Here is a 24344-nt window from a genome sequence, read left to right as displayed (position 1 = left end):
GGGTAACTCAGCGGACCCCACGTCTTCACAATGCATGCCCCCTGAGACACATTTGCTCTATTTCTCGCTCCACAGATGCTACCAGACCTTCTGAGTTTATCCATTTTTATTTCAGAAAGAGGGTCATGATAGGGATAGATTGCGAGAAAGAAGTCTGAAGTTGAACCAGAAAGGTTAAAGTGAAGGATCGTCATCATCAGAGGTGGAAGTGGCTACCAGGAAGAGTCATGAAAATATATGACCCTCGTGCATATTTGGCCTAGATGTTTGGCAGTGGAAAAGTTAGGTTTGAACATAAAGATCTTCATCTTATAGTAATGGAACTGTACTCCAGTCATTCAGAGAGGGGAAACAACAGAAAATGAATTGACAGGATATGTTTCTATTTCAGAGGTTAGGAATAAATACACAGCTCCCTTTACAGCCTTATTGTTCCCTTCCTAAAATAATACCGTATCATACAGAACCAGTTGTTCAAAAATAAGTGTCGGTAATGTTATCCAACGCCTGGGGGAATTTGCTCCAGACACCACTTTTTCTATTAGCTACATTTAATCATCAAAGATTTGCACATTAAATTTCCAGCACTGACTATGTATTGTGTTTTTATTGGGACTAATGCTTTGAATTTTTGTTCTATTTTTCCAAAGCTACACCCTCAGCACCAGTGGCAGTTATCTCCAGCGTAAATGAAACATCCCTGAACTTGGAGTGGTATCCACCCCATGAGACAGGGGGTCGGGAAGATGTGGTTTACAACGTGATCTGTAAGAGCTGCAATTCGGGCGGTGGTGCCTGCACACGGTGTGGGGACAATGTGCAGTTTGTCCCGCGTCAGCTGGGCTTGACTGAGCCTCATGTGTACATCAGTGATCTGCTGGCACACACACAGTATACCTTCGAGATCCAGGCTGTGAACGGAGTGTCTGATCAGAGTCCTTACCCACCTCACTTTGCATCTGTCAATATTACCACCAATCAAGCTGGTAAGAACCTCAATATTTATTTTCTATGCCTTCTGGCTGACATGTGACTGTGTGTGTGTGGGTGATGAGGATGCCTGGACAATGAGGAGACTAAATCATCTCAAAGAGCCCCACTGCATCTGCAGCTCCCCAAAGCCCATGAACAGTTTTAAAGGCTCAATATTATGTGTAGCTCACACCCCACTCCTCCCACAAATTTTCTAAAAGTCAGTCGCAAGCCAATGGGTTTGAGAAAAGGCTGTGGTCTTAACCTCCCAGCCCCCACCCGAACAAGTAGAGAGCAAGACTTCCGATCCTGAACAGAAAGAGGCCCGCCCGCAAGGGCTGCCAGCCAATCACATTGGCCGACAGATGGCAGCCAATCACATTGGCCGTCTGCTGGCAGCCAATCGCATTGGCCAACAGATAGCTGCCCATCACATTGGCCGGCTGCTGGCAGCCAATCAGATTGGCCGGCGGCTGTCTGCCAATCACATTGGCCAACAGCTGGCAGCCAATGACATTCTGACAGCTGGCAGCCAATCACATTGGCCAGACGCCTTTACAGTGCCAGCAGCACCAGAACTCAGTAGTAGATATGACTCGGACAACAAGCACCATGACAAATATGGTTGACGGTGGCCCGGCCTAGTTAAGTCCCAGGCTTTATTGGGCTGGGCATTTGACGGGGAGGCACAAAGAAGGGTTTGATCCTATGGCCGTTACCCCGATGCACACAGGACAAACCACAAAGGATGTTTCCTCTCACCTTCCTTCCAAACTCTTCACAAGCTTTGGTCAAAAAAATGGCTTTCCCAACGTTGCCCGCCTCACACTCCTCAACATATTGTGGCAGTGGAGGCAGATTCTGTACTTACGTTGTCGTCAATTGGTCACTTAAAGGCCTCCGTAGGCCCAAGGGCAGGTTGGCGAGTGTGGGCCATACCCATCCCACATAATTCCCAGTATTCTGTACAGTGAGGTCCAGTGATTCCCAGTATTCTGTACAGTGAGGGTGCAGTAATTCCCAGTATTCTGTACAGTGAGAATGCAGTGATTCCCAGTATTCTGTACAGTGAGGGTCCAGTGATTCCCAGTATTCTGTACAGTGAGTGTACAGTGATTCCCAGTATTCTGTACAGTGAGGGTCCAGTGATTCCCAGTATTCTGTACAGTGAGTGTACAGTGATTCCCAGTATTCTGTACAGTGAGGGCCCAGTGATTCCCAGTATTCTGTACAGTCAGTGTACAGTGATTCCCAGTATTCTGTACAGTGAGGTCCAGTGATTCCCAGTATTCTGTACAGTGAGGGTGCAGTAATTCCCAGTATTCTGTACAGTGAGGATGCAGTGATTCCCAGTATTCTGTACAGTGAGTGTACAGTGAGTCCCAGTATTCTGTACAGTGAGGATGAAGTGATTCCCAATATTCTGTACAGTGAGGGTGCAGTGATTCCCAATATTCTGTACAGTGAGTGTACAGTGATTCCCAGTTATCTATAGGGTGATAATGCAGTGATTCCCAGTATTGTGTACGGTTAGAATGCAGTGATTCCCAGTACTGTGTACGGTGATAGTGTAGAGATTCCTAGTATTCTGTCGGGTGATAGTCCAGTCATTCCCATTATTGTGTTGGGTGATAATGCAGTGATTTCCAGTTATCTATAGGGTGATAATGCCGTGATTTCCAGTTATCTATAGGGTGATAATGCAGTGATTTCCAGTTATCTATAGGGTGATCATGCAGTGATTTCCAGTTATCTATAGGGTGATAATGCCATGATTTCCAGTTATCTATAGGGTGATAATGCAGTGATTTCCAGTTATCTATGGGATGATAATGCAGTGATTTCCAGTTATCTATGGGATGATAATGCAGTGATTTCCAGTTATCTATAGGGTGATAATGCAGTGATATCCAGTTATCTATAGGGTGATAATGCAGTGATTCCCAGTTATCTATAGGGTGATAATGCCGTGATTTCCAGTTATCTATAGGGTGATAATGCAGTGATTTCCAGTTATCTATAGGGTGATAATGCAGTGATTTCCAGTTATCTATAGGGTGATAATGCCGTGATTTCCAGATGTCTATGGGATGATAATGCAGTGCTTTCCAGTTATCTATGGGATGATAATGCAGTGATTTCCAGTTATCTATAGGGTGATAATGCAGTGATATCCAGTTATCTATAGGGTGATAATGCAGTGATTCCCAGTTATCTATAGGGTGGCAGTGCAGTGATTCCCAGTTATCTATGGGATGATAATGCAGTGCTTTCCAGTTATCTATGGGATGATAATGCAGTGATTTCCAGTTATCTATAGGGTGATAATGCAGTGATATCCAGTTATCTATAGGGTGATAATGCAGTGATTCCCAGTTATCTATAGGGTGGCAGTGCAGTGATTTCCAGTTATCTATGGGATGATAATGCAGTGATTTCCAGTTATCTATGGGATGATAATGCAGTGATTTCCAGTTATCTATAGGGTGATAATGCAGTGATATCCAGTTATCTATAGGGTGATAATGCAGTGATTCCCAGTTACCTATAGGGTGATAATGCAGTGATTTCCAGTTATCTATAGGTTGATAATGCAGTGATTTCCAGTTATCTATAGGGTGATAATGCAGTGATTTCCAGTTATCTATAGGGTGATAATGCCGTGATTTCCAGTTATCTATGGGATGATAATGCAGTGCTTTCCAGTTATCTATGGGATGATAATGCAGTGATTTCCAGTTATCTATAGGGTGATAATGCAGTGATATCCAGTTATCTATAGGGTGATAATGCAGTGATTCCCAGTTATCTATAGGGTGGCAGTGCAGTGATTTCCAGTTATCTATGGGATGATAATGCAGTGATTTCCAGTTATCTATGGGATGATAATGCAGTGATTTCCAGTTATCTATAGGGTGATAATGCAGTGATATCCAGTTATCTATAGGGTGATAATGCAGTGATTCCCAGTTACCTATAGGGTGATAATGCAGTGATTTCCAGTTATCTATAAGGTGATAATGCAGTGATTTCCAGTTATCTATAGGGTGATAATGCAGTGATTTCCAGTTATCTATGGGATGATAATGCAGTGATTTCCAGTTATCTATGGGATGATTGCAGTGATTTCCAGTTATCTATAGGGTGATAATGCAGTGATATCCAGTTATCTATAGGGTGATAATGCAGTGATTCCCAGTTATCTATAGGGTGATAATGCAGTGATTTTCAGTTATCTATAGGGTGATAATGCGGTGATTTCCAGTTATCTATAGGGTGATAATGCAGTGATTTCCAGTTATCTATAGGGTGATAATGCCGTGATTTCCAGTTGTCTATGGGATGATAATGCAGTGCTTTCCAATTATCTATGGGATGATAATGCAGTGATTTCCAGTTATCTATAGGGTGATAATGCAGTGATATCCAGTTATCTATAGGGTGATAATGCAGTGATTCCCAGTTATCTATAGGGTGGCAGTGCAGTGATTCCCAGTTATCTATAGGGTGATAATGCAGTGATTTCCAGTTATCTATAGGGTGATAATACAGTTATTCCCAGTCATCTATAGGGTGATAATGCAGTGCTTCCCAGTTATCTATAGGGTGATAATGCAGTGATTCCCAGTTATCTATAGGGTGATAATGCAGTGATTCCCAGTATTGTGTACGGTTAGAATGCAGTGATTCCCAGTACTGTATACGGTGATAGTGTAGAGATTCCTAGTATTCTTTCGGATGATAGTCCAGTGATTCCCATTATTGTGTTGGGTGATAATGCAGTGATTCCCAGTTATCTATAGGGTGATAATGCAATGATTCCCAGTTATCTATAGGGTGATAATGCAGTGATTCCCAGTATTGTGTACGGTTAGAATGCAGTGATTCCCAGTACTGTATACGGTGATAGTGTAGAGATTCCTAGTATTCTGTCGGATGATAGTCCAGTGATTCCCATTATTGTGTTGGGTGATAATGCAGTGATTTCCAGTTATCTATAGGGTGATAATGCAGTGATTTCCAGTTATCTATAGGGTGATAATGCCGTGATTTCCAGTTATCTATAGAGTGATAATGCAGTGATTTCCAGTAATCTATGGGATGATAATGCAGTGATTTCCAGTTATCTATGGGATGATAATGCAGTGATTTCCCGTTATCTATAGGGTGATAATGCAGTGATATCCAGTTATCTACAGGGTGATAATGCAGTGATTCCCAGTTATCTATAGGGTGATAATGCAGTGATTTCCAGTTTTCTATAGGGTGACAACGCAGTGATTTCCAGTTATCTATAGGGTGATAATGCCGTGATTTCCAGTTATCTATAGGGTGATAATGCAGTGCTTTCCAGTTATCTATAGGGTGAAAATGCAGTGATTTCCAGTTATCTATAGGGTGATAATGCAGTGATATCCAGTTATCTATAGGGTGATAATGCAGTGATTCTCAGTTATCTATAGGGTGATAATGCAGTGATTCCCAGTTATCTATAGGGTGATAATGCAGTGATTTCCAGTTATCTATAGGGTGATAATACAGTGATTCCCAGTTATCTATAGGGTGATAATGCAGTGATTCCCAGTTATCTATAGGGTGATAATGCAGTGATTCCCAGTTATCTATAGGGTGATAATGCAGTGATTCCTAGTATTGTGTACGGTTAGAATGCAGTAATTCCCAGTACTGTATACGGTGATAGTGTAGAGATGCCTAGTATTCTGTTGTGTGATAGTCCAGTGATTCTATTATCTATAGGGTGATAATGCAGTGATTTCCAGTTATCTATAGGGTGATAATGCAGTGATTCCCAGTTATCTATAGGGTGACAGCGCATTGATTCCCAGTTTTCTATAGGGTGATAATGCAGTGATTTCCAGTTATCTATAGGGTGATAATGCAGTGATTCCCAGTTATCTATAGGGTGACAGCGCATTGATTCCCAGTTATCTATAGGATGACAGTGCAGTGATTCCCAGTTATCTATAGGGTTACTGTGCAGTGATTCCAAGTTATCTATAGGGTGACAGTGCAGTGATTCCTAGTTATCTGTAGGGTGATAGTGCAATAATTCCCATTATTTTTTAGGGTGATAGTGCAATGATTCCCAGTATTCTGTAGGGTGATAGTGCAATGATTCCCAGTATTCTGTAGGGTGATAGTGCAGTGATTCCCAGTATTCTGTAGGGCGATAGTGCAGTGATTCCCAGTATTCTGTACGGTGATTCTGTGCTTTCTGTGGCACAGAATTTTGAAAAGACATTAATTGCCTCAATAGCCACCTTCCAATCCACACTGATATCTCACATTACATCTTATGATGTGTTTCCCCAGAAATCTTTTGGAATGTCAACATGTTGCCCCAAATCCTTTAAGATGAAGCTCATGATTTGAATATGCTGCCCCATCTTTAAGTAGTGAGACATTCTTCATGGTTACATAATGTGTGGTGGTACCATTCACGAAGGAGGCTGTGTTTTAGCCATCAACACTAAAACCCCTCTATTGTAAACAAACACTTAAACGTTTACCGCACGCCATCCATATTCAAAAACAGAAGATATGGTGAACTTTATAAATAGTCTGAGCCTGATCTCGGTGATTAATGGTAACTATTATTCTTCGGTAATCAGCAGCTCTCCCTAAACTCCTGGCTCTTGACATTTTTAGGTTTGTTCCAGCAACCATTGTTGACATAATCTTGTTCTAAATGCACAAAATGTAAAGAGGATAAAATAAGGATTGATCACCTTCCAGCTGAACGGGGCTATACCATTTCTGTATCGGTTTATGGTGATAGTTATCAGAGTGCTTTGTGCAAGCTCCGATCAAAGTCACAAAGATGGTCTCAGCTATCAGAGATTTAAATTATGAAGGAAGGTGAAAAATCCGCTGTTGTTATTAAAATGGATTTCAGGTCATGAGCAAGAAATTGAACATATTGATTTTTCTGATGATGAAGAGTTCAAATATTGGCGAGCGTGAATTAAAATAAGTGAGTTGAAAGTGAGAAGGGAATTGAAACGGAATGTTTTCACTCCGACGTTCACCATGGCAGGGAATAATGATGATGTATGTTACAAACCATTGAAGGGGGAAATAGATGTTGGTTCATTAGACAATTCAATGCAGTGCGTGAGAGAGTGTGACAGGTTTGGAGAAAGAAGGCAGGAAATGTTGAAAAGAATCCTTTTCAAATTAGTCGACAGAAAACTCTACTCCCACTCCACGTTTCTTTGTTTCAGTCAGTTCACGGTAAACTCGGGTGTGCCGCAAGTGATGAGCAACACAGAGTTGTTTTTCCATTGCACAATGTGATTAATTAATGTGCTCATAGTTAAGGATCCTCTAGGGAAGAGTGATCATAACACGAGAGAATTTCAAATTCAGTTTGAGGACAAGAAACTGGAGTCCCACATTAGCATATGGGCTAAACAAAGGTAATTATGTAGAGATGAGGGCAGATATGGCCCTATTAAACTGGGCAGGAAGACTAAATAAAAGGTAGGACAGTTGATGAGCAGTGGTAGTTGTTTAAGGAGATATTCAATTCCTCCAAACTAACATACATTCCAGGGAGGAAGAAAGATTGTTCGAGGGGGAAAAAAAATCCATGGTTGAGCAAGGAAATTAAAAATAACGTAAAGACAAAAACTAAGGAACAGCATATTGCAAAGACCAGTGGCAGGCTGGGAGATTGGGAAACGTTTAAAAATCAACAAAGGGTTACTAAAAAAGTCATAAAAGAGCAAAGGTAAATTATGAAAGAATACTAGCGCAAAATACAAAAAAGGATAGTAAAACCTTCTATACGTATATAAAAGCGAAGAGAGTAGCTAAAGTGAATGTTGGTCCCTAGAAGGGTGAGACTGGGGAGTTAATAGTGGGGAACACAGAAATGGCAGAGATGCCAGATCAATATTTTGCCTCAGTTTTCACGTTTGAAGACACTAGTACCATCCCAATAGTAACAGGTAATGCAGAGGTAATAGAAAGGGAGGAACTTAGAACAATTGTCATCAATAGGGGAAAAGTACAAAACAAACTATTGGGATTGAAGACAGACAAGTCCCCTGGGCCTGATCGCTTACATCATGGGGTCTTAAAAGAAGTTACAGCGGACATAGTGGATCTATTGATTATAATATTCCAATATTCGCTGTATGCGGGAAAGGTTCCAGTGAATTGGAAGAATCCTTATTCAAAAAGAGAGGGAGACGGAAACTCAGAAACTATAGACCAGTTATTTTGACATATCATTGGGAAATTGTTGGAATCCATTATTAAGGAAATAATACAGGACATTCGGAAAGTCAAAACGCAATCCATCAGTCAGCATGATTTTATGAAGGGTAAATTGCATTTGACTAATTTGCTAGAGTTCTTCGAAGATGTAACAAGCCAAGTAGATCATGGGGATCCTATAGATGTAGTATTTCTGGACTTCCAGAAGGAATTTAATAAGGTGCTGCACAAAAGATTAATACAAAAAGTAAGAACACATGGTATGAGAGTAAGTTATTAGCTTGGATAGAAGACTGGCTAACTGACAGAAGGCAGAGAGTCGGGATAAATGACTCTGTTTCTGGTTGGCAAGATGTAACTCGTGGGGTGCCACAGGGTTTGGTCCCGGGCCCCGACTATTTACAATCTATATTAATGATTTGGATGTAGGCATAAAAGGTACTATAGCCAAATTTGCAGATGACACTAAAATAGATGGGATAGTGAGTTGCAATGAGAAAATGACACATTTACAAATGGATATTTAGATGAGTCGGCCAAAATTTAGCAGATGGAGTTTAAAGTGGAAAAGTGTGAGATTATCCATTTTGGTGTAAAATATGGAAAGGCAACTTATTATCTAAATGGAGAGAAAGTTCAGAGTGCTTAAATGCAGAGGGATCTTGGTGTTCTCATGCATGAATTTCAGAAATCAACAGCAGGTAATAAGGAAGGCAAATGGAATTTTGGCCTTTATAGCTAAAGGAATAGAGTATAAAAGTAAGGAAATGTTGCTGCAACTGTACAACACATTGGTGAAACTGCAGCTGGAATGTTGTGTACAGTTTCTGTCTCCTTATTTGAGGAGGGATGTAGTTGCATTAGAGGCAGTTCAGAGGAGGTTCCAGATTGATTCCAGAAATGAGTGGGGTGGCATGGTTAACACTGCTGCCTCATAGCGCCATGGGCCCGGGTTCGATTCCGGCCTTGGGTGACTGTGTAGAATTTGCACGTTCTCCACGTGTCTGCGTGGGTTTCCTATGGATGCTCCGGTTTCCTACCACAGTCCAAAGATGTGCAGGTTAGATATATTGGCCGTGCTTAATTGCCCCTTAACATCCAAAGGTTGGGCGGGGTTATGGGGATAGGACGGGGAATTGGGCCTAGATAGGGTGCTCTTTAAGAGGGTTGGGAAAAATTCAATATGCCGAATGGCCTCCCTCTGCACCGTAGCGATTCTATGAGGGGTTTTGCTTATGAAGAGAGATTAGGCCTATACTCTCTCGAGTTTAGAAGAATGAGAGAATATCTAATTGAGGTACCTAAGATGATCAAACATATTGGCAAAGTAGACATAGAGCGGATGCTCCCTCTTGTGGGGAAATCTAGAATCAGAGGTCATCATTTTAGGATAAGAGGTAGCAAATTTAAAACAGATGAGGAGAACTTACTTCTCTGAAAGGGTTGTGAATCTGTGGAATTCACTACCCCAGGATGCGATGGATGCCGGGACATGAGTAAATGTAAGGAACAGATAGATAGATTTTTAATTAGTAATGGGTCGAAGGGTTAAGGAGAACGGGCAGGAAAGTGAAGTTGAGGCCGAGAGGAGATCAACCATAAACGTATTGAATGGTGGAGCGGGCTCGAGGGGTTGAATTGCCTAATTCTGCTCCTGGTTCTTATGTTCTTTGTGTGATGTAGAGCAATCTCAACTTCCTTGGAGGCAAAAAACCTAAAAGGCACATATTTGGAATGATATTTGTGGAATAAATAGGATCATAAAGATGCCTCTGGACTGCACAAAAACTATTGCAGATCCACTCCACTCCACAAGCTTGACGAGGCAGGGGCTGGGATCGAACAGATAGCCCCAGCTTCCATGTCCAAAGTGTTCAGATGATTTGCCAATGCTGATGAGGGCAGACCAAGAAAGGTCATCCCAGTGAGCGTCTTCCAAAGTTATGAGAATGCAGGGGATGAGCTCGTGTTAAAGGAAGAGCTGCTGACCTTGATGATTGAGAAACTGGAAATGTATAAGTGTTCTGTATTTTTGCAGTATTGAACAAACAGATTTTATTCTGATTGTATCAAGTGTCTCTCATTGTTCTCTGTGCTGTGTTTGGCCTTATCTGAGTCACGTTAGCTTGACTTGTCTTTGGAAAAATTGCACGAGTTTGCAAGTGTTGTATTCGGAGATCCACTGAGATTTAGAAGATTATTCTATTTTTGGACTTCAGCTTTAAACTTCAAGGAAATGAAGAGGATCGATCATGTGATTGAATGCAAAAGCCTAGTTGTTTTTTTGGACTTTAGTTTTTAACTTCAAGGAAATGAAGAGGATCGATCATGTGACTGAATGCAAAAGCCAAGTTGTTAGAGATCAAAGGAAATCTTAGATTGATTTACTGGGAAGAAGGTGAAAGGTATTTATGATTAGAGACAATGGTAGAAGTCTCTGAGTGCACAGTGAATAGCCCCTGTTACCGAAGGTGCTTCTAGCCAGGAAAAGCCGCAGGCATAAAGTACCTATTTGAAAACTAGTTCTTGACATGATTTAGAGTCTGCACATAGTGAGTTACAGGGAAGTTGCATCTCCACTCAGGGCTGCCTGACTGCTTCTTACACAACTGCCTGACACCAGTGCCACATTTTTCTATGCCCCATAGATTAGCCATCATTGCCTGGATGAGTGCTGCTCCAACAATATTCAGAAAGCTCGACACCATCCAGGACAAAGTAGCCCGCTTGATTGCTCCTCCTTCCACAAACTTTTAAACCCTCCACTCCGACGAACAGTAGCAGCCGTGTGTACCATCTACAAGATGCTCTGCAGGGACTCACCAAGGTTCCTTAGGCAGCACCTTCCAAACCCATGACCACTAACATTCAGAAGGCCAAGGCAGCAGCTATCTGGGAACCTCACCACCTGGAGGTTCCCCTTAAAGTCACTTAAAGCACCCTGACTTGGAAATATATCGTTGTTCCTTCATTGTCGCTGGGTCAAAATCCTCGTACTCCCTCCCTAATAGCACAATAGATGTACCTGCACTACATGGACCGCAGCGGTTCAAGAAGACTGTTCACCATTACCTTTTCAAGGTCAATTAGGGATGGGTACAAATGCTAGCCTAGCCATTGAAGTTCACATTCTGTAAAAAACTAATTTGAAAAAAGAAATCAATTTTGTTAACCCTTTATACTACACCTCCCCCCAAGTACACAATTTTCTTATTACTAATAGTATAAAAATATATTTAACTGTTTAAATAACCTTTTGGATTTAAAATATTTACATGGCTGTCTCCTTCAACTCCGCCCCCCTGCCTCAACTCTTGAGTTCCCCAGCTTTTTAAAAGTTAATTTACTGGATGTTGGATAGTCCAGCATTTATTATTAAGATGGAGGGATTAAATGTTTGTGAAGGGGCAGAAATCAAGCGGGCTGCTTGGTCTTGGATGGTGTTCAGCGCTGCACTCATCGAGGCACGTGGAGAGTATTCCATCACACGCCTGACTTGAACCTTGTGGGTGGTTGACAGGCTTTGGGGAGGGTGACAGCTGTGACGCTTTGCAATGCCAGCCTCCGAGATACATGCCTCAGAGTTGCTTGGAACGTGTTGTCCCGGGCGCCATGAGATGGTCCGGGCTGATCTGCTGATTGACAAGCAATGGAAGGAAGATGGCATTAGTGGGGTCAGGGGAACACTGATATGAAGCTTATGCCAGGTTGGATATGTTGAAGGTTTTGACTTGTGTCTTATCCAAACTTGCCCTTTGCGCAGGAGCGGCCCTGCTCCTCGCCAGGAAGTTCAAGGCCTCGTTCCTCAAATGGAGTTAGTGTCTTGAGGTCTGTCATCACTCTGGCCGGCTGTGCCCACTCACTCCTGTTGTGCTGGAGTTTGTCCTGTAATGGGACAGATGGGAATAGTGTAGGTGGGAGTCGTGGTCTGTCAGGTGGGAATGAAGTGCGACAAGCATGGGAGATGAGTGGGAGCAGGCACAAGCTGGGTACTGGAGCTACTGGGGGGATTATTGAGGTGGGGGGGGCGCATAACAAGTGCTGTCACCCCGTGAGATGGGTGGGAGTCACATCACCATGGAGATGTGAGGACTGTGTTCAGGAGTACTGAGGGAAACATGAGGAGGCAGACTTGCCCAGGTTGCCTGAAGAAGGTCATTCATTTTCTGGGACTGCAGCCACACCCTCTTTTGGAGTGAGCGAGTGCTCACAGTTGGGGCCACAGTCTCCGAGGCGGGGTTGGTCACTTTGCTGGATGGACATCTCCTGATCCTGGGGGTTTCTTTCCCACCACCATCCAGAAATCTGCTGAGTGCTCCCTCTGTAAAACGTGGTGCTGTCTTTCTGGTACCGATTGGACTTGGAAAAAGCGTTGGGGAAGCATTTAAAATGAGCGTCCCACTATTACAGAGATGAAGATTTGCCCGGGGCGACGTATCAAAGGCAATCCACCACAAGCATGGTTCGAATCAAATGAAGAAAAAGTTTGATTCTTGTTATAAACCCAGCGGAGGTTACGGGATAGGAATCATCGGGTTTTTCCGTGCCTTCCGGGGAATATGAACATCCCCGGTAATGGGGCGCAGCGACCCCTTAACAGGAATCCCTCGAGTATAAAAACCCCGACCTGTGTGCAGAGCAGGGTAGGAGTGGTGGTGTTTGACTATACCCAGTAATAAACCTCTTTGTGCTTTCCCTAAACTGCTGTTGATGCGAAGCTGCTCACCTCGAATCTAATAGTTCTCACTGGAACCGGCACTTTGAAAAAACATGGTCAGGTTCTGCCCTGATTTCGTTTTCATGAATCCATGTTGGCTTTGTCTAATCCCGTTGATATTTTCTAGGTGTACTGTTATCACATCCTTTCTAATAAACTCCAGCAATTTCCCAGCTACTGATGTTGGGCTAACCAGTCTGTAATTCCCTCTTTTCTCCCTCCCTTCTTTTTTAAATAGAGAAGTTACATTTGCCACCCACCAATCTGTCGACAGATAACAACCAAGACTATTTCCGTGGTCACCTCCTTTAATACTCTGGGATATAGGTAATCAGGCCCTGGGGTTTTATTGGGTTTAAAGTCCCATTAATTTCTCCAAATCTATTTTGCGGGTAATACTAATTTCCTTCAATTACTCCTTTGCACTAGACCCTAGATTCCCTTAGCATTTCTGGGAAGTTATTTGTGTCTTCCTCCGTGAGGACAGAACTAAATTGGTTGTCTAATTGCTCTGCCATTTCCGTGTTCTCTGTTATAAATTCTCTGGTTCCGTTCTGTAAGGGACCTATATTTGTTTTCAGTACCGCATTATCTACCTCAAATACTGAATGGCTTCTTATTTGAAAGGTTTTGTGCATTTGAGGCCCAGTCCCTAATGTGCAGCTTTGGGAATTTGGAAGACTGGGGTGTGTGACTGATGGGAGGGACAATGGTCTCAGTAACCGGAATTCCATGACGGAGCATATGTGGGTGCCTGCACTTACTCAGACACACTGCGCCATCTACTGGTTTTCATGGGACCTTACAGATCTCCGCTTTCAATTTAGTTCTCAGGTCCCACAATCTCCCAAAATATCTTTAATTTAGTTTAATTAATCTAAAAGCCTCTTTAATTATCTATGAGCTAATAACAGTAACTATAATATGAGTTAATAACTAGAATGAGTCAATAACAGTAACTAGAATATGAGTCAACAGCTATAATATGAGTTAATAACACTAACTAGAATATGAGTTAATAACAATAACGAGAATATGAGGCAATAACAAAAATATGACTAAATAGCAATAACTAGAATATGTTTTCATGACTAGAATATGAGTTAATATGAGTAACTAGAATATGAGTCAATAACTAGAGTGAGTCAATAACAGTAACTAGAATATGAGTCAATAACTAGAGTGAGTCAATAACAGTAACTAGAATATGAGTCAATAACTAGAATGAGAGTTAATAACAGTAACTAGAATATGAGTCAATAACTAGAATGTGAGTTAATAACTAACTAGAATATGAGTCAGTAACTAGAATGTGAGTTAATAACTAACTAGAATATGAGCCAATAACTAGAATGAGAGTTAATAACAGTAACTAGAATATGAGTCAATAACTAGAATGAGAGTTAATAACAGTAACTAGAATATGAGTCAATAACTAGAATGAGAGTTAATAACAGTAACTAGAATATGAGTCAATAACTAGAATGTGAGTTAATAACTAACTAGAATATGAGTCAGTAACTAGAATGTGAGTTAATAACTAACTAGAATATGAGCCAATAACTAGAATGAGAGTTAATAACAGTAACTAGAATATGAGTCAATAACTAGAATGAGAGTTAATAACAGTAACTAGAATATGAGTCAATAACTAGAATGAGAGTTAATAACAGTAACTAGAATATGAGTCAATAACTAGAATGAGTCAATAACAGTAACTAGAATATGAGTCAAAAACTAGAATGAGAGTTAATAACAGTAACTAGGATATGAGGCAATAACTAGAATGTGAGTTAATAACTAACTAGAATATGAGTCAATAACTAGAATGAGAGTTAATAACAGTAACTAGAATATGAGTCAATAACTAGAATGTGAGTTAATAACTAACTAGAATATGAGTTAATAACTAGAATGAGTCAATAACAGTAACTAGAATATGAAATAGTAATAATATCTAGAAATTGAGTAAAGAGCAGTGCTGATCCGAACCAGTCTAATTGGGTTTGCACTTTGGGGTCACAGGGCGAGAGGTTATGCAGCATTGGAAAGAGTGCCGTTGGCAAAATATTATTTTAACTGCCATCCATTACCACAACAGTGTGAGTGCGTGAGTTATTGCCTGCATGCTGTGTGTGTGTCCGTGTGTGTGTCTGTCCATGAGAGTGTTGTGTGTGCGTGGTCTGTGAGAATGCATGTGTCTGTTGGTGTGTGTTTGTGTCAGAGAGAGTGTGTGTGTTTGTTTCGCTGCTTTGTTCACCTGTTCACGCTCTCTTACAGCTCCATCTGCAGTTTCATTTATGCACCAAGTGAGTCGTACAGTGGACAGCGTAACGCTATCCTGGTCTCAGCCTGACCAGCCCAATGGAGTCATCCTGGACTACGAGCTCCAGTATTATGAGAAGGTATGGAATCTGGGATATGACAGAGAAAGATAAAATGAAAATTCTTCAGCGTGTTGAATTCAAATACACGGTCAGTTGCAGCTACGCTGGCAGCTTCTGTATGTTCAGGTCCCATTCTAGTGCAGGACTGCTGAACATTCAGATATCCTAGACGTGATCTAACGGCCTCGTCGCCTCTCGTGGATTTCACGGCGCTCTAAACGTCTCGTGAGATTTAGCGTAGTCTTGCGAGATTTCGCTATCTGGGTATCGCTCACACTGGGCATGATCCAGATAAGCATATTTAAATGAGCCTAATGCCAGGATTATCCTGCCACCTGGAACCTAACGGCCGTGCCGAGGGAATCTCGCCAGGGCACCATTTAGTACTGGTTTCCACAAATGTGGACCAGTCATAATGACACCTAAGGGGGGGTCTCATAGGCCATTAGAGACCCCCGGGTGGTCGGGGACACGGCAGGGTAGCACCCTGGAACTCCCTCTGGCACCTGGGCACCCAGCCACAGTGCCCAGGCGGCAGGTTGGCACTGCCAGGGATCGGGCCTGGAGGAGGCCTGACCAGGTGGAGGGGAGGTGAGGGGGTATTCCTCGGGGGGAGGAGGGGTCGTAATCAAGGGGGGGGGGAGAACCTGAAAGTGGGGGGAGGGGAGATTGGGACATAGACTTTTTCTAGTTAAATGGTCTTTTGGATCAGAGGTTAACTCAAGGCTCTGTATGCCCAATAAGGCTCTGTATGCCCAATAAGGTTCTGTATGCCCAATAAGGTTCTGTATGCCCAATAAGGTTCTGTATGCCCAATAAGGCTCTGTATGCCCAATAAGGCTCTGTATGCCCAATAAGGTTCTGTATGCCCAATAAGGCTCTGTATGCCCAATAAGGTTCTGTATGCCCAATAAGGCTCTGTATGCCCAATAAGGTTCTGTATGCCCAATAAGGTTCTGTATGCCCAATAAGGCTCTGTATGCCCAATAAGGTTCTGTATGCCCAATAAGGTTCTGTATGCCCAATAAGGTTCTATATGCCCAATAAGGTTCTGTATGCCCAATAAGGTTCTGTATGCCCAATAAGGTTCTGTATGCCCAATAAGGCTCTGTATGCCCAATAAGGCTCTCTATGCCCAATAAGGTTCTGTATGCCTAATAAGGCTCTGTATGCCCAATAAGGCTCTGTATGCCCAATAAGGCTCTGTATGCCCAATAATGCTCTGTATGCCCAATAATGCTGTATGCCCAATAATGCTCTGTATACCCAATAATGCTCTGTATGCCCAATAAGGCTCTGTATGCCCAATAAGGTGGATTTAAAATATTCTGTGCACTTCAAAAAGACAGAATTGGTTGTGGAACACTTGGAATGTCCGGAGATTGTGAAGGGTGCTATGCAAATGCAAACCTTTCTTTCTTATTTCAAGTAGGTCGATGTATTTGACAAGGCTGAGATAGATAGATTCTTGATCAGGAAGGGAATGAAGGGTGACAGGGAAAGGGGAGGAACGTAGACGTGAGGAATGTCAGGTCAGCCATAATCGTATTGAATAGCGGAGCAGGCTCGGGAGAGCCAAACTGCCGACTCCTGTTCCTGTTTCAAAAAAAAGAAGCTCAAGAGATTTCGGAGTCGAACGGAAGATATGACCATGTTCTGATAACCATCATCGAATATTTCTGTGGCATCACTGTAAACGCTGCATAAAATGAAGAGACTTTTAAAAATGCACTTTAATGCAGAGGTTTAGAAACAGGGTTGAGGATTTAAATGGTCTTTTCTCATTCCTCTGCTGGTTGGTTGTTCCCGAGGTACATGTGCTAAAAATAGAATGCTTCTCTGGGTAGTTTCAGATGTGAACATATCAGTAAGTCAGTTTAATATGGAAGGGCAAAGGAATTGGGAATGTGAAAAGGAGACATCCTTGCCATTCAGGAATCAATAGGTGATTTAATTGAGTTGTTAATAGAACTAAAGGAGTTAAGATAGGCACTGGGCATTCTCTGCTTTAACTTCTCATGAGCAAGTTTCGAACAGTGTTCAATCTCTACTCATTTGATGTTGCATTTCTACCGGCATGAATTGCAGCCTTCTCCCTCCTGTTTAAACTCACTCTACCCCATCGCCTCTTCCTTTCTCTCTTCAAATGCTTATCTAGCTTCCTATCAAATGCATCGATACTATTCCACACACCGACTCAGCTTCACCATTTTCAAGAATTTCTCCTGAAATCCCTATTCACTATCTTACATTTATGCTCCCTTGGTTTCTATTTCCCCAAGCGTCCACATCTTGTTGAAATCTACTAACCAAATTATTATTTGTTTCTAAATATAGCGACATGTCTAAATGTACTCACTGCATTACCGTTTGAATATTTTAGTACATTCCTTGAAAAGCCTGAGCTTGTCTCAAAACCCTCAACTTTGATGGAATATTTGTGCTGCTCATCTTTTCGAGAAAGCTTTCAATTACGTCTGTGCATCTGAGCAGGTACCATTCGTGGAAGTGTCCTACATTCAAGCTGTCGCTCAAATCAAGTGGAAGGCTTGAGGATTGTAACCACTTATCCTATCAGGATTTCATGACCTTTCCTTTGTTCAAAATGCTTCTTTTCAGCATATTCAGGATATGGGCATCCCTTCAAGGCATTTATTCCCTTAATAAGGTGACAGTGACTTCCTTCATGAACCGCTGCACTCCACGTGGTGCAGATCCTCTCAGGTGCTGGTAAGGAAGGAAGTTCCAGGCTTTTGGCCTGTCGATGGTAAAGGAATAACCAATATTGTACCAAGCAGGAAGGTGTATAACTTGAAAGGGAAGTGTTGTGGTGTTCCCATGGACCTGTTGCCCTTTACCACTTATATTTTCAAAGTAGTGGAGGCCGAGGTTTTGATTGGAACAGTGGACAAAGTCTTGGCAAGTTGCTGCAGGAAAACTTGTAGATGGATCATACAACAGCCAGGCTATGGGAGTTGCACATTCAAGCAAATAGAGCGACCACCATCATAAGTTCTAACTTGTGCTTTATGGGTCAACAGACGTGCTTTTTTGGGAGCAAGGAAGTGAGGGAAAGGATGAAGAGCCAACGGACTCCAATTTAAAATGATTGGGAAAAGCACCATCGTGATATGAGGGCAAACATTTTTACAGCGAATGTAGTTCGAAACTGAAATGCATTGCCTGAGAGCGTGGTGAACGCGGATTCACGAGACCTTCAAATAACAAGGGGATAATTGTCCATGGATAAACACAGAGATACAGAAAATAGGAGCAGGAGTAGTCCATTAGGCCCTTCGAGCCTGCTCCTCCATTCAAAATGGTATCAGCTGATCCTCCATCTCAATACCATACTCCCCCGCTCTCCCCAGACACCTTGACACCTTTAGAGTCTAGAATTCTATATCCTTCTTAAAAATATTCAATGATTTGACCCCCACAGCTTTCTGTGGTAGGGAATGCCAGAGGCTCACATCCTCTGAGTAAAGACATTTCTCCTCATCTCAGTCCTAAGTATATCTGTCCTTAGATATGGAGACCACAATACTCCAGGTGAGGACTCACAAAAACCCTGTCTTGCAAAAACAGCTGCAGCAAGACATCCTTGCTCCTGTACTCAAGTCCTCTTGCAATGCAGGCCAACACACCGTTTGCCTTCCTAATTGCTTGCTGTACATGCATGTTTGCTTTCAATGGCTGGTGCACAAAGACACCCAGGTCTCTTTGTACGTCAACAATTCCCAATATATCATCATTTAAATAAAATTCAGCCACTTGGTTTCTCCATCCAAAGAGAATGGCTTCACTATTATCCAGGTTATACTGCAGCTGCCATATATTTATGATGTGGAGATGCCGGCGTTGGACTGGGGTGAGCACAGTAAGAAGTCTTACAACACCAGGTTAAAGTCCAACAGGTTTGTTTCAAACACGAGCTTTCGGAGCACGGCTCCTTCTTCAGGTGAATGAAGAGCGTGAAGAAGGAGCCGTGCTCCGAAAGCTCGTGTTTGAAACAAACCTGTTGGACTTTAACCTGGTGTTGTAAGACTTCTTACTGTGCCATATATTTACCCACTCATTCGAATTGTCTGAATTACTTTGAAGTCTCTTAACGTCCTCCTCACCATTCATGTTCCCACTAAGTTGTGTTTCATTCGCAAACTTGGAAATGTTAGTTTTGGTTCCCTCAACCAAATCATTGATGTACATTGTGAATAGCTGAGGTCCAAACACTGATCCCTTTCATGATGTGCATGTGACTTGAATTGGGCGGCACAGTAGCATAGTGGTTAGCACTGTTGCCTCACAGCGCCTGGGACCCGGGTTCGATTCCCGACCTAGATCACTGTCTGCGCGGAGTCTGCATGTTCTCCCCATGTCTGCGTGGGTTTCCTCCAGTTAGCTCCCACAAGTCCCAAAAGAAGTGCTTGCTGGGTGAATTGGACATTCTGATGAATTCTCCTTCAATGTCCCCGAACGGGCGTCGGAGTGTGGCAACTAGGGGATTTTCACAGTAAGTTTGTTGTGGTATTAATAATAGCCTACTTGTAACACTAATAAATATTATTATTAATTGTATGAGGCAGTCCTCATTCTGGTTATGTCATCACCTGAGATCCTCAATGTAATACCACCTGCAACAAAATGCGCGCTATAACCAGCACAGAGCCAGACCTATATGCAACGCTAAATCAGAATTGATCCTACAACCATTCCAAATATTCAACTTCATAATGATACATCAGGCTGAATTCTCTGCTGGTGGGATTCTCTGTTGCACCGGCAGCGCACCTACGCCCGCAGGTTTCCCAGCGGATTGGGGTGGCCACAATGGGAAACCCCATTAGCAGGTTACGGAGGCGCGGATGGTGCGGGAAAAGAATGCCACGGGTCTGCCTGCCTGGTTTAGAGTGGCGGCAAGGGCGACATCTGAAGCGTCGCTCTCTACTTGGAAAGGCAGTGTCTCATCTACTGCGTGCATCCCGGCTTGGCTATGTCAGAGCGAATACGGGCAAAGGCCTGTTGTGCCTCGGCCATGAGGGGAAAATGTGTGGACTGGATTAGTGGGCGGGCCTTGTCCGCGTATTGTGGGACCCACTGGACGTAGTAAGAAAAGAACCCCAGGCAGCGTTTGAGAGCCTTGAGGCAGTGGGGGAGGGGGAGCTCCATGAGTGGGCGCATGCGGTCGGGGTCGTTTTAGACTACGTAGCCAAGGATGGCCAAACGGCCTGTGCAGAACACACACTTCTCCTTGTTATATGTGAGGTTAAGGAGGGATGCAGTGTGGAGGAATTTAGCAAGGATGGCATCACGGTTCTGCTGGTCATGGCCGCAGATGGTGACATTGTCTAAGTACGGAAAAGTGGCCCGCAGTCCGTACCGGTCAACCATTCGGTCCATTTCTCGTTGAAATACCGAGACCCCGTTAGTGACGCCGAAGGGAACCCTAAGGAATTGATAGAGGCGACCATCCGCCTCGAAGGCAGTGTAGGGACGGTCCAATTTACGGATGGGGATCTGGTGGTAGGCGGATTTCAGGTCAATTGTAAAGAATTGTCGCGGTACTGGGCAATCTGATTGACTATATCAGATATGCGAGGGAGGGGGTACGCGTCGAGCTGCGTGCACCGGTTGATGGTCTGGCTGTAGTCCACGACCATCCTGTGCTTCTCCAGGGACTGTTGCTGGCCTCAATAATACCCTCCCGAAGCAGCCGCTGGACTTCGGAACTGATGAAGGCCTTGTCCTAGGTGCTGTACCGTCTGCGCCGGGTGGCGACGGGCTTGCAATCTGCGATCAGATTGGCAGAGAGGGAGGGAGGCTCGACCTTGAGGGTCGCGAGGCCTTAAACGGTGAGGGGAGGTAGGGGTCCGCCGAATTTGAGGGTGAGGCTCTGGAGATTGCACTGGAAATCCAGGCCTAGTAAGAGTGACGCGCAGAGGTTGGGGAGAATGTACAGGCAGAAACGGTCGAATTCCACGCCCTGTACAGTAAGTTTAACCAGGCAGGATCCCCGGATCGGGACAGAGTGGGAACCGGAGGCTAGGGAGAGCTGCCGGTTGGTGGGGTGGACCGCAAGGGAATAGCGCCTTACCGTGTCCAGGTGAATGAAGCTCTCGGTGTTCCCGGAGTCGCTGAGGCAGGAGGTCACGTGGCCGTTGGCGTGCACCGTCGTGGAAGAGGGTGCCAGGTTGCGAGGACGGGACTGGTCGTGCGTAACGGAGGTGAGTAGTGGGCGATCGGCCGACGAGTCTGACGAGTCCGACGAGTAGCAGCAGCGACCCGGGTCCCGTGGTCCCGTCCAGAGGGGAGGACAAAATGGCAGCGTCTGGAGTAACTGTGAGGAAGAAGATATCGGCGGACAAAATGGCGGCGCCCATAGAGCTTGCGTGTGGGGACGGGACAAGATGGCGGCACCCATGGAACGCACATGGCGGGGGCGGCGAAAGATGGCGGCACCCACTGATTGCACGTGGGGTTGGGGGCAGCGGACGGCAGGGCCCATTGTGCGATCGGCTGAGGCGAGGGGGGGGAATGCGGGCACGATAACGGCAACCGTCCGGGACTGACACACCGCTGCAAAGTGGCCTTTCTTGCCACAAGCTTTGCAGGTCGCGGTGCAGGCCGGGCAGGGCTGGCGGGGATGCTTCTGCTGACCACAGAAGTATCATCGGGGATCCCCAGGGTGTGCGGTGCGGCGAGCAACGCAGGCATAGTGCGCGGGGGTGGCTGCTGAGGGGGGCAGTTGCGGGGTCCACGAGGGGTTGGATGGGTGGGCCTGGGGGGCCATTTGCGGGGTGAACGAGGGGTAGGACGGGTGGGCCGAGTGGCTAGTGGAGTAGGATTGCACACTACGGGAGGCGGCCGTCATTGATAGCGCCAGAGTCTTTGTAGCCGCGAGATCGAGGGCGGCCCCTTCCAGCAGTCGTTGCCGGATGGGGTCCGATGCAATGCCCGTAACAAAGGCATCCCGCATGAGTAAGTTTGAATGTTCCGTGGCCGTGAGGGCCTGGCAGTCGCAGTCTCATACTAGAGGTATAAGGGCCCTCCAGAAGTCCTCAATCGACTCACCCGGCTGTTGGACGCAAGTAGAGAGTAGATGTCTCGCAAACAGGGTGTTTGTCGACTGTGCGTAGTTTTCCTTGAGCAGTTCCATAGCTGTGGCGTAGTCAGGCGCATCTCGAATTAGCGGAAAGACGCTGGAGCTGAGTCTTGAGTAAAGAAGCTGTCGTTTTTGAGCCTCTGTCGGAGGAGGGTCCGCTGAAGAGATGTAGGCCTCGAAGACTGCAAGCCAGTGAACAAAGTCTTTCTTGGCGTGGGGCGACTGCGGATCCAGCTGCAGGCGGTCAGGTTTGATCCTGATGTCCATGGTGTAAGGAAAATCTCACAGCAATAAATTGTGGCGCTAACAATTGGACACAAAGACTCGAATGAAGTACAAGAGAGGCTTTATTGCTGTGAGATGCTATTCCTCCGGCGGCAGCTGTAGTATAGTATCTCAGTGAAGCGAGTGCATATTTATACACAAGCTCCCTGTGGGCGGAGCTAGCCGGCAGGGGCTTACCGGAGGAACCTGTATTACAGGTACAGCCATACAGCCCCCTACTGCAAGTACACATATCTACAGTGGTTGTATCACCACACAGGTGGCGGGAACAGAGAATCTCACTGCCAGCAAGGGTACAACGCCCAGGAAAACATGGCTGGTGGACCCGGAGAATCCAGACCATTGTATTTGTATTTTGGTTCGGTATTAAATGAGCACTTTTTTTTTGAACAGGATCAGTTCAGGGCACAAAAATTTACCCAGAGAGAAGACGGGGGGAAAAAGATCAGGCGATCACTGGGGATCATTTTTGGTGACCCATTTTTCAACACCCGCGACCCACCCACGGGTTGCAACCTCCCCTTTGAAAAACACTGTGTTAGTGGACATGTGTATATATATATATAGATATTATTATCCCAGGAGTAGGATCAGATAGGTTAAATTCAGATCAAGAAAATGGAGCTAGAACATTAGCCTGTGATGTAGATGATCTAGTGATAGACTTGGAAGTATGAGAAGAAAAGTTTAAAAAGAGTCCAGCAAGGGAAAATGGGGGGTTAAACTCTTTATACTTCAATGCAAGGAGTATTACAAACAAGGTAGCTGTGTCAAGGGCACAGGTAGACTCATGGAGCTGGATGTCATTGCAATAACAAAATCCTGGCTAAAGGAGGGGCAAATTGGCAGCTCCTGGTGCAGACACGATAGAGTGGGAGATGAAAAAGGATGGGGAGGAGCAGTAAAGGTTAAAGAATCAATTCCAGTTGTGAGAATGGATGATATACGAAACGGATCAACAAACGAGGTTTTATAAGTTGAGCTTAGAGATAAAAAAGGGGCAGGTCACACTGCAGGGAATGTCTGACGCAGCGGCGCACAGCCCATCGGGCGGGGGGGGCTAGTTTCTTGGTCTTGGTCTGCGGTCCGAGTCCGCCATGGCGCTCGGTGTGGTCACTGGGGGCCGCCACCGTGCGCATGTGCGGACTCTGAACCGGAAGTGCAGGGGCCCGTATCCACAGCCAAAGCTGTGTGAAGCTCCCCGGGTCCCTTCTAGCCCCCTGCAGGTAGGTGAATAGTCGTTTATTTTTTGCAGGAAACTGGGGAGTGAATAGCTAAGGGTTTTTACGCCAGCGTGAGGACATAGCCCCATTTTTGGAGAATCTAGACCGTAATGTTGGAATTGTATAAAACACTGGTGAGGCCACAACTGGAATATTATATACAATTCTGGTCACCACATTACAGGAAAGAAGTTATTGCTCTGGAGAGAGTGCAGAGGAGGTTTACAAGAATGTTGCCAGGGCTAAAAAGGTGTGGCTACGAGGAGAGATTGGCTAGTTTGGGGTTATATTCCCCCGAACAAAGAAGGCTGAGAGGTGACTTAATTGAGGTGTACAAAATTATTAGGGGAAGTGATAGAGTGGACAGGAAAAATTTGTTTCCCTTGGTGGAGAATTCGAGAACCAGGGAACAT

General features: G+C 44.4%; 1 protein-coding gene across 2 annotated transcripts in view; it reads left to right on the top strand.

The window, feature by feature from the left end:
• The window catches only part of LOC119979364 (ephrin type-B receptor 2), a 715489-nt gene that overhangs the window by 566377 nt on the left and 124768 nt on the right, over positions 1–24344 (top strand). For both annotated transcript variants that reach the window (XM_038821482.1, XM_038821481.1), the window contains exons 5-6: positions 651–986; positions 15215–15339. In XM_038821482.1, coding sequence (XP_038677410.1) covers positions 651–986; positions 15215–15339 — 461 coding nt within the window. The remainder of the gene's footprint in view (positions 1–650; positions 987–15214; positions 15340–24344) is intronic.

Source organism: Scyliorhinus canicula, chromosome 16 (assembly GCF_902713615.1).
Source record: "Scyliorhinus canicula chromosome 16, sScyCan1.1, whole genome shotgun sequence".
NCBI classification, from domain to species: domain Eukaryota; kingdom Metazoa; phylum Chordata; class Chondrichthyes; order Carcharhiniformes; family Scyliorhinidae; genus Scyliorhinus; species Scyliorhinus canicula.
This window is presented reverse-complemented; position numbering and strand designations above follow the sequence as displayed.